General features: G+C 52.7%; 2 protein-coding genes across 2 annotated transcripts; both read right to left on the bottom strand.

Annotated features, from left to right (window-relative positions):
- Nucleotides 1–37: 37 nt before the first annotated feature.
- BDV59DRAFT_181940 (allantoate permease family MFS transporter) lies at nucleotides 38–2,707 on the bottom strand. Its single transcript, XM_073690310.1, has 8 exons — nucleotides 2,590–2,707; nucleotides 1,877–2,536; nucleotides 1,779–1,823; nucleotides 1,530–1,721; nucleotides 1,330–1,475; nucleotides 1,213–1,272; nucleotides 909–1,163; nucleotides 38–857 (listed from the first exon to the last, which is right to left on the bottom strand). Exons 2-8 carry the CDS (start codon nucleotides 2,073–2,075, stop codon nucleotides 261–263), a joined length of 1,494 nt encoding a protein of 497 aa, XP_073546283.1. The 5' UTR covers nucleotides 2,076–2,536; nucleotides 2,590–2,707; the 3' UTR covers nucleotides 38–260.
- Nucleotides 2,708–3,767: 1,060 nt separating this feature from the next.
- On the bottom strand, nucleotides 3,768–10,659 carry BDV59DRAFT_203428 (bifunctional carbamoylphosphate synthetase/aspartate transcarbamylase; the record flags this gene model as incomplete). The annotated part of the gene is made up of 3 exons (XM_073694268.1): nucleotides 3,768–3,824; nucleotides 3,886–9,881; nucleotides 9,936–10,659. The coding sequence occupies 3 exons, from the start codon at nucleotides 10,657–10,659 to the stop codon at nucleotides 3,768–3,770; spliced, it is 6,777 nt and encodes a 2,258-aa protein (XP_073546284.1).
- Between the last annotated feature and the right edge of the window lie 277 nt (nucleotides 10,660–10,936).

Raw genomic sequence — 10,936 nt, forward strand, 5'->3', positions numbered from 1 at the left:
GCTCTGTATACTGGTTGTCTTCTGGTGCATATTTATACTTCCTAAAGCACCATATCTCAGGTCGATATTAAGGGGAAACTAGACCGTCTCCACTATCTGCAACGCTCCGCTCAACCGCCCCGGATCGGCCACGTGCAGCAAGCCCTAATGCAGTCCAAGTGAGACATGCATTTTCTCTGTAGGCGTAGATACACACACAGCATAGAACAACAATAGAGACATTCGCTATATACATCATCATTGCATTCGTCACTGACCCGTCAGGTCTGGAAGATCCACCGGGGGTCCTTATCCCCCTGGAAATCGCCCTCGGCATCCCCGATATCGCCCATCAGCTCCTGGAGACCTTCTCTCTCTCGGATATTGGCTTTCTCCGCGTTCTCCTTTTTCAACACCTGCCACAAGATGAATACCACGACAATGTTGGCCACTAAATATCCCAAAGCAAACCCGTGGCCGAGAAAGTAGCGCGGCGCTGTCTCCGTCCGGTATAACTGTGTACCGAGCACAGCACCGCAGTTTCCAATCGAGATTTGCATTGCATTGGCGATGCACCGTTTTGTCTGCCCAGAGACATTGTTGGCCGGCCAAGAGAGCACAATCGCTACCGCCGGATAGATTCCTGCTGCCGCAAAGATGGTCCCCACATAGGACACGCCCGGTCGCGGGTCAGACAGAAGGAGGATATAGCCAATGCAGCCTAGGGCGGAGGATCCCATGATAAACGGGGCGCGACGGCGAGTCCGCTCGGAGAGAATGGCGACGGTAAGGGTAAGAACGAAAGCTACGGCGTACGGAGGCACGGACAGCAGCTGGGCTTCGGCGGCGGTATATCCGAGTTCTTTGATGATCGAAGGCTGTCCACCGTTAGAAGCACGTCACACGGGGTGTAGGCGGTCGCTACTTACCAAGAAGAGTGATAGGGTATACAGAGGCAGCGACATAGTGTGGAAGCCCAGTCCATAGAGCCAGACCTTTGGGTCCTTGAAGGCATCCCAGACGGCCGACCAGGTGAACTTTTCGTCACGCGTAGAGTCATTATCATTGCTCAAGCGAAACTGGATGAACGCTCGTTCTTTTTCCGACAGAAATTCTGCCGTCGCAGGGTAGTTGTACACCCAAAAATAAGCCAGAACGGACATGACAACTGTCAACAAGCCCTCCTGTTGATGGTCAGTATCAAGTCTCCTGGTTTGCATTCATCCAGCTTACCAGGATGAAAATCCATCGCCAGCCATTGTACCCTCCTACGCCGCGCATATGCGCGATACCCTGGGCGTGTTAGCCATGGAGCATCATATAAGATCATATAAGACATGTCCAACATACCCACGCCAGGACTCCGCCAAACGCACCAGCAAGAGATGCAGCGCTGAAAAACAAGGCGACTCGATAGTGTTGTTCGTTCCGTTTATACCACATGGACAGGTAGAACACTACACCTGGGAAAAGTCCACTCTCGGAAATTCCCAAAACTGTTGACCCATTGAGTTAATGGCACTTCTTCCAGCTCCTCACTTGACACGTACATGTTCGTGAAACCAAATAGCCAGGATAGTTTTGGACAACCCCCAGAAGTGTTGCGACAACACCCCATGCTAGGGTGAGAGTGGGAAGCCAGATCCGGGGGGTCGTCTTCTTCAGCACGATATTGCAGGGTATTTCAAACACAACATAACCGATGAAGTAGAGCGTTAGGCCGGTTAAATACTGGTTTCCCGCTGCGAGATACATTAGTTCTGTTAGACACGCAGGGTAGCCTCGCTATATCGACATACTCATCTGGATATCTTCTGTCATGCCCTCGAGGCGTGCATTCCCGACTAGGGAGAAGTCAGCATTCGAACAGTTTGTCCTCAAAGCTGACCAGACATACCGTTGCTCCGGTCCAGGAACGACAGAAGATATAAGATAGTCAGCGGAGGCAGGAGTCGAAAATCCAGCTTTCGAAGCAGAGCCTTCTCATTGATGCCATTGCGCTCGTAGGCGTAGTTGCTCCCCATGAGTGACTCGGTCTTTGCTTCTGCTGGGGCAGAGACCAGCTCTGCTTCCTTTTTCTCGTGCAGCTCCGCCATAGTTCGGCAACGTGCCTAGTAGGAATTGGAGCAAAAAGTAGTACGGAGGACCTACAGACGAGCGATCATAGACAGCTTAATACTTTCAGGAATAAAACCCAATCTATCCATTTAAAGTATGCCTGGGTAGGCCCCAGACCACATGGTAGACAGCACACCATCTGTCCTTCCATTCGCGCGATGGGAACTCCAAATGACAGAGGCTTCTGTGGGGCTTCAAGCCGATCCTGCATAATCAACGTGGGCTACGAACGATTTAAAACGAGTCAATTTGTCCAGGGGTCTTGGTAATAGTGGTTAGTGATGTAAATGCATCCTGCGATCGGGATCAGAGCATGGGTGGTTGATGAGCAATTAGGGTCCCGCGATGACGAGATACGAGGTGGAGATGAGGAGTGTCTATCATGAGAAGGTAAACAGCGAGTAATGTAGTGTTCAATACTACAATTGTGCTCTTATCCCTGGATAGGATGGGTCAGACGATCAGCGTAACTCGACAAGGCTAATATTGTACCTGGTCTTGAATATTCCATCGTGCCAGCAGATACTCTGATATTTTGCGTCCAAAATGCTCCATACTCCAGCAGTATGTAAGCGAATCAGTCTGCTGCCATAAACAAGAAAGATTCGCGTTCGTTGTTGACTGGAATGACGGATGCCGCGGCTGATAGGCGCATATCTCCTGGTAAATCACGCCATCTGCGGTGGGATGTAGTGATCGCAACAGCGAACGCAGGCCAATCATGGTCCCGTGTTCTCAATTCACAAGATGCTCTATGGGGCGATTTTCTAAGGGTATGGAGTGTTTTATCGGCCGAGTGGTACATCAATGCATTAATGGCAGAAGAGCATACTGTGTAAGTTGCTGAACAATGGAGCGGTTCACGGTGTATATGGCCAATGCCTTCTTACAATATAGTTGAGTTAGTGAGATAGGATATTTATGTAGTAAATAAGTACTGGAATTTATCATTACCTGTATTAAGGATAGCAATCGATGTCATGTTAACCAGTATTGGTCTCTTGGGCTGTTAAATATTGTAACTATAATCACCCATAGCTACGAGAAGGGTACATCTCCCAAGTAATCAAGATTTATAAGAGTATGTGATATGAATCGTCAGTTCATTCCATTAGCATGTAATAGATGCATCGATGCCCCCAGCATGCATAGACAAAAGGGTATATGAGCTTGTTCAGTGATCTTCCAGAACCCCAGGCCACCAGGCACCGTCCTCTATAAACGCCAAACCCATATCCATCCCATATAACCCCTGAAAAGACAGCCAACCATGACAGAAACCCAGAGAAGCAAAGAAAACGCCCAGATGAAATAAAAACAACAAAAAACAAAAGCCAAAACACACACATAACACACACAGACGCCACACAAAATACACACCATACACAAACCATACATAAATCACATAACGGGGATCATCGAGTTCATGAAAAGGAAATTCATCTATCTATCATGCGGGCGTTTCTAATTTCCCTCGCGAGAAACCTACGCGGTATATGTAAAAGGACATGGCTAACTTTTGAGACGAGACAGAAACACAGGCCGTAAAATCACAAACGCAAGCCAGCAAGGTAGAACATTAAACGAGGTCGCCGTCCATGACAATCAAATCATGGAGCATAGCACGGTTCCCTCTCATATATAATGGATAACCTAGAATGACCACGACCTTAAGCCGCCATGACCAAGGCAAGCAGAGCCATGCGGCAGTAAAGGCCATATCTCATCTGAATGGTCAATTAGCATACACGCTAGAAACGGTGTTCACGGCAAAAAAGGGGAACTCACCTGTCTGAAATAAGCGGCCCGCTGGTCGAAGTCGACCTCCTCCGCAATCTCCGCGTTGCGGGGCAGAGGGTGCATAACGACCATGTGGCTCTTGGCGTGCTTGAGCAGGGCATTGTCAATGACGAAGCTGTCCTTCAGACGCTCGTACTGCTCAAGGTCGGCGAAGCGCTCCTTCTGGACACGAGTGGAGTACAGGACGTCCGAGCGAGCCACAATCTCCGGAGTCAACTCCTCAGACTCGACAATCAGCTGGCCAGAAGCACGGACCTGCTGGCGAACCTCCTCGGGCAGGGAGAGATCCTTCGGGGCGACCAGCTGAATGCGAACGTCGTAGAACTGGAGCAGCTTAATGAGGGAGTGGACGGTGCGACCGTATCTCAGATCTCCCGTGAAGGTAATCGTCAAGCCAGTGACGGTACCAAGCTCCTCACGGATGGTAAAGAGGTCAAGGAACGCCTGAGTAGGGTGTTCGACACTGCCGTTTCCACCGTTGATGATGGGCACAGGCGAGAACTTGGCAGCGATCTCAGCACTGCTTGGGGAAGGATGGCGCAGAACAACAGCGTCTCCGTAGCAGCCCAGAGTACGGATGGTATCCTGAAGGGACTCGCCCTTCTTGGTGGAGGAGTGCTCGGTGGAGATCACCACAGTGCGTCCACCAAGACGCTGCATGGCAGCATCGAAGGAGGCGGAGGTACGAGTGGAAGGCTCGTAGAAAAGCGTGCACAAGACACGGCCCTTCAGAATGTCAAGGACTCCCTGGCGCTGGACACCGAGCCGGATTTCCTGAGCCACGGTGAAGAGCAGGTGGAGGTCAGACCGGTTGAACTGGCTCACGGAGAGCACGTGCTTCTGTTTGAAGGGAGACCGCGCAAGCATCTCTAACAGGGTGGATGAAACCTGAGGCACAGGGCTGTACAAAGGAGGCCCAAGCTCGTTGCCACCGGGGATAGCAGACTGGTCAAGAGTCTTCCGCACCGATCTGGCAGGGGTGGAGGCAAGCTGAGCATCGATGGAGGCATCAGCACGGCCGCTCACCATGGGCGAGATGGCTCGAACGGCAGGAGACGAAGGAGCGATGCGGTGGCTGGACATGTCAGTTCCCTTCGCAGCGTCGGCAACAAGCTCACCATCCAGACAGGATGTCTTGCCCTGGAACGTGACGCGCTTAACGCAGCCGCGAACGTTCTTGCCGTTGAATGGAGACCAGGCATCCGCACTCTGGTACAAGTACGGGCGGTCCACTTCAATCTCAACAGAGCAATCGGCCTGGTCGTGCAGCTCGAAGATCTTCTTCGGGTTCTCATACAGTCTCGCGACGATATCCTCGACCGTCAGCCGACCCTCCGACACAGCAGTAAAGAGGAGAGGCAGGGCCTCCTCGATACCGGCAACAGGTGAGGCCTTCTCGCCAGCAAGCTGGTAAGGGATGCTGCCAATCGAGAAGACATCAATAGTGCTCAGATGCTCCCAGAGAGCCTTCTGGTCTTCAGCCGAGGGCAAAGAACTACACTCAGGGAAGTCCTCCTTCGAGAGGAAGAGACAGTAGATGGAGACATCGCAAGTCACCTTGAGTCCCTTCTCCTTGCTGAGAGCAATAAGACCGATGTCCTCCTTAGAAGTCACGCTCATGACGTGGATGTTGCGACTGTGAAGGCTAGCCAACAACAGAACAGATGCAAGATCAGTAGACTTGGCGTCAGTGATGATGGGCTTGCTGGAAGGCCAAGCAGAGAAGTGACTTGTAACTGCGGCGACCTTGCTGATGTTTCCGGAAAGGTGGTTGAACGGAATGAACAGCGAGCCAACATCGCCCGTCATTTGGCTAATCTGGTCTGCATTGGTCGAGGTGGCAACAACAGAGAAGTTGAAGTCACAGGCCGAACCATCCTGAGCATTCTTCTGAACGATGCTCAGCGCACGAGAATCAGTGACCGAGGAATTCACGCCAACAGGCATGACACGGACCATACTGAAACCGGCTGCAATAGAAGCCTTGGTAACAGTCTGGAAATCCTTAGATCCGGGAGTGACAAGGTCAGGCACAAAAGCAGCGATATTGATCAATCCAGGAAGGATGACAGTGCGGTGGCTGGTCTGGTAGTCGATCGTGAGAACGTTCATGTCGTAGTGGCGAGCAATGGCCTCGATCAGAATCTTAGCGTTCTTGACGTTGGTCACAAGAGGAGTCTGGTAATCCACGGCCATACGACGGGTCCGGTATCCCTTGCTCATGTAGTTGGCAGGACGTCTGAAACGGTTGTTGGAAGGCAAGTTAATGTAGAGATCGATGAGGTTGTTCGCCAGATGCTGAGTAAGGGAGTACTCAGACTTCATACCCTCATCCTCACCAGGCAGAACCTCCAGGTACTTGACGGGGACACCGTTCTCCTTGAGGAAGTCTGCAGTTCCGGCAGTGGCAAACAGGTTGAAGCCGATGTCATGAAGCTTCTTGATAGAGGGCAGCAACTCGAGCTTCTCCTTGTACGTACCGATGGAGAACAGCACGTTCCGCTTGGGCAAGCGGAAACCAGTGGACAAGAGAGCCTTCAAGTAAGCCTCATACTTATCGCGACCGAATGAGGCCACTTCACCAGTGGAAGCCATCTCAACACCGAGGACAGGGTCCGCACCAGAAAGACGGGAGAACGAGAACTGAGGAACCTTGACACCAACATAGTCCTTGGGAACGTTGACAGGAGGATATTCAGCGAAAGGAGCTCCGATCATTGCCTTGGTGGCCATCTCAATCAGATCAACGCCCATAACCTTCGACACGAAGGGGAATGAACGAGAAGCTCTGACATTGCATTCAATGACCTTGATGTCATTGTCCTTAGCAATGAACTGAATGTTGAAAGGACCAGTGACGTTAAGAGCGTTTCCGATTTTGCGAGTAGCCTCCTCGATGCGGCGTACGGTCTCGGGATCAAGATCCTGGGGAGGAAGGATCAGGGTAGCATCACCGGAATGAACACCAGCGTTTTCCACGTGTTCGGAGATAAAATGGCCAACCATCACACCATTGCGGGCAACAGCATCCATCTCGATTTCCTTGGCATTCTCGATGTACTTGGTGATGACAACAGGGTGCTCACGAGAAACGTCAGCCGCCTGGTTGAGGTAGCTAGCAAGGTCATGCTGCGAGTAGACAGTGTTCATGGCCGCCCCGGAAAGCACGTAGGAGGGACGCACAAGCACCGGGTATCCGACCTTGTCACAGAATTCGGTCGCCTCCTCGATGCTAGTCAGCTCCTTCCAAGAAGGCTGGTCGACATCGATGCGGTCAAGCATGCGGGAGAACTTGTAGCGGTTCTCGGCTCCATCGATCATCTCAGGAGAGGTACCAAGGATCTTCACATTGAGACGGTGAAGAGGCAGGGCAATGTTGTTGGGGGTCTGACCACCCATAGAGATGATCACACCGCTAGAAGCCTCCAGCTGGTAGATGTCCAGAACGGTCTCGAGGTTGATGTTCTCGAAGTACAAGCGATCAGCCTCGTCATAATCGGTACTGACAGTCTCAGGGTTGTAGTTAACCATGACAGTCTTGTGACCCTGCTCACGGAGAGTACGGATAGTGCGCACGGAGCACCAATCGAACTCAACGGAGGAACCAATTCTGTAAACACCAGATCCCAGGACCATGATACCGTTGTCGTCGAAAGCAACGTCGTGTTCGGAGGCATTATAAGTCAGGTACAGATAGTTAGTGACGGAGGGGAACTCCGCGGCGACGGTATCAATCTGCTTGACGATAGGAATGATACCAGCCTCGACACGTAGACGCCGAACGGCAAGTTCATTGGAGCTCAGGAACTTGGCAAGCTGACGGTCAGAGAATCCGAGCTGCTTGGCCTCACGGACAAGAGGTCTGGGGACAGTAGTGGCGTTGTAAGAAGTCATCATCTTGCCGAAGTCGCTCAGGCCCTTCAGTCGGCTAAGGAACCACTTGTCGATCTGGGTAAGCTTCCAGATGTCGTCCACGCTGTATCCAGCCGCCATGGCATTGGCAATGGCGAAAAGGCGCTGGTCGGAAGGAGTCTGCAATTCTCCCTTGATGGACATGAGAGCGTTGGTCTCGTTGAATCCAGGGTTGTGGAAATCCACGGAACGGATGGCCTTCTGTATGGCTTCCTGGAAGGTCCGTCCAATGGCCATCACCTCACCGACACTCTTCATGGAAGAACCAAGCTGGGTAGACACGCGAGTAAACTTCTTCAGATCCCAACGAGGGATCTTCACGACGCAGTAGTCCAGAGAAGGCTCGAAGCAAGCACAAGTGACCTTCGTGACAGAGTTCTTGATCTCATTAAGAGGAATACCCAGACCCAGCTTAGCAGCAATGAAGGCGAGGGGATAACCAGTGGCCTTGGAGGCAAGCGCAGACGATCTCGACAGGCGGGCGTTCACCTCAATAATGCAATATTCCTTCGAGAAGGGGTTCAGGGCATACTGAATGTTACACTCACCCACAACACCAAGGTGACGAATAACGTTGACGGCCGTGGTACGGAGCATGTTGTAATCCTCATCAGAAAGGGTTTGGGACGGGGCCACGACAATAGAGTCACCAGTGTGGATACCCAGAGGGTCGAAGTTCTCCATGTTGCAAACAGTGATACAGTTATCGCGGGCGTCACGGACGACTTCGTATTCGATCTCCTTCCAGCCCTTCATACTCTTCTCGATCAACACCTGAGGACTGGCAGCGAAAGCCTTCGTGCAAAGATCCTTAAGCTGATCCATATCATCGGCGAAACCACTACCGAGACCACCAAGAGCATAAGCAGCACGAACAATGACGGGGAAACCGATGTCCTCGACGACCTTGAGGGCTTCTTCCAGGTTGTTGGCAGAAGCAGACTTGGCGCACTTCTCATTGATGGAGTCCATGCTGCGGGCGAAGAACTCGCGGTCCTCGGTGGTGATGATGGTATCAATGGGAGTACCAAGGACCTTGACACCAAGGGACTCGAATTCGTCCTTGAGTTGGATACCGACCTGAAGGGCAGTCTGGCCACCGAAGGTGACGTAGATAGCATCGGGACGCTCGTGCTTAATCACCTTGCGCACGAATTCGGCGTTGACAGGGAGGAAATACACCTTGTCTGCCAGACCCTTCGATGTCTGGATAGTGGCAATATTGGGGTTGATAAGAATCGTGTAGATGCCTTCTTCCTTGAGAGCCTTGATGGCTTGACTTCCAGAGTAGTCGAATTCACCAGCCTGGCCAATGCTGAGACCACCACTGCCCAGAATCAAGACCTTCTTGACGGACACGCGGGGAGAGATCTTGATGTTCTCCTCTATCGTGCCACCAGGGAAAGTGACAGGCTTGCGGAGAGCATCCGCGGAGGCAATGGTATCCTGAATAGTGTTGATGAACACATCGAAGAGGTACTCGGTGTCGCGGGGACCGGGCGTGCTTTCGGGGTGGAACTGGACACTGAAGTAGGGGCGGCTAGTGTGTCTGATACCTTCGTTGCTACCATCGTTGGCGTTCACGAAGAGCTCAACCCATCCCTCAGGAAGGGAAGCAGCATCGACGGCATAACCGTGGTTTTGCGAGGTAATGTGGCACTTGCCGGTCACCATGCTGGTGCAGGGAATGTTGTGACCACGGTTACCGAACTTCATCTTCATGGTCTGAGCACCGGCGGAGCGAGCGATGAGCTGGTGACCCAGACAGATACCGAAGATGGGGGTACGTCCGTCTTCGAGAGCCTTGGAAAGATGCTTCACGGTGGTGGAGAGGGTAGCGGGATCACCGGGACCGTTCGAAACAAACAGACCATCGTACTCTTGGCTAACAAGGGTAGGGAAATCATAATCCCAGGGGACGACGAGGACCTCGACACCGCGAGCGAGAAGGCAGCGGAGCTGGTTGAACTTCAGACCAACATCCAAGCACAGAACGCGGACGGGACGGCCGGAAGGATGCTTCAGGGCGACGTTTTCGGGAGGAGAAAAGAGCTTAGGTTCACGGATGGAGACTGCAATGCAAGTCAGAAACGAAGATCGGTGTGAGTTTATACAAAATTACTCACCCTCGCTCACGAGATTCTTCTTGTTGGGGTTCACCCATTCGATCTGTTCGAAGGACGGTCTCCAGGTGTCCTTGTCGGTCGAGGGGGCAGCCCCGTTGACGGACTCGGCCTTCTGCAGGAGCATGCGGCCAAGCATGCTACCCTTCTGACGGATCCGCTTGGTGAGGGCACGGGTATCAACACCGTGCATGGCGGGGATACCTTGGTCCTTGAGCCACTGGCCCAGGGAAGACTCCGCCAGAAAATGCGAGTAGTCCTCGCCGGCGTAGGTAGCGACGACCAGGGCGGCGACATGGATCTCAGTGGACTCGAAGTACTTGGGAAGGGTCTTCAACAACTCGTCCATGATCTCCCGAGAGGGGACACCATAGTTGCCCACCAAGGGGAAGGTCATGACCAGGATCTGGCCGCGGTAGGAGGGATCGGTGATGGATTCCGGGTAACCCACCATCCCGGTCTGGAAGACCAATTCACCCGCCACGCTCTTCTCCGCACCAAAGCTGTAGCCCTGGTAGACGGTACCATCCTCAAGTTCGAGCGCAAACATCTTATCGCTGCTGCCCCGAACCCGGGGCGAAGCGGGAGGGATCACGGTGCCATTGCTGGCATCCAGAGACGGAAGCGGCTGCAATTCCTTGTTGATCTGGTTGTAGGCCACGGCCCCTCCGGACAAGGGGCTCGAAGGCAGCGCGGGCTCGTCGTGGCCGGCGGCGGGCACAGGCATGATGCTGACTATGAGGGGAGGGGAAAGGTCCTCTCGGGGACAGTATGGGAGAGGTAGATCACTCTACCGTAGCATCAGCAGCCTCCAAGACTCTTTGGGAGAGAAGAGAGAAGGAGAATGGAGGTGGGAGGGTAGAATTGCTGCTGCTTCTGCACGGGAGAGATAGATGGAGAAGAGAGGAAGAGGAAGAGGGAAGCGGAAAAGAAGAAAAAAGATTTCCTGAACCGGACGGCAGAATAAAATTTTGTGTACAGCGGGCTGAGGGAGGATGCTGATT

This window comes from Aspergillus ambiguus (genome assembly GCF_047715705.1).
Source record: "Aspergillus ambiguus strain CBS 117.58 unplaced genomic scaffold BDV59scaffold_24, whole genome shotgun sequence".
Taxonomy (NCBI): Eukaryota; Fungi; Ascomycota; class Eurotiomycetes; order Eurotiales; family Aspergillaceae; genus Aspergillus; species Aspergillus ambiguus.

Bases quoted from the DNA above. Each gene is read 5' to 3' on its own strand.
- BDV59DRAFT_181940 (XM_073690310.1), bottom strand. From the start codon at position 2,075: ATGGCGGAGCTGCACGAGAAAAAGGAAGCAGAGCTGGTCTCTGCCCCA. The intron at 1,824-1,876 runs GTATGTCTGGTC...ACTTCTCCCTAG, and splicing joins GTTCCTGGACCGGAGCAACG to TCGGGAATGCACGCCTCGAG. The intron at 1,273-1,329 runs GTATGTTGGACA...TAACACGCCCAG, and splicing joins TTGGCGGAGTCCTGGCGTGG to GGTATCGCGCATATGCGCGG.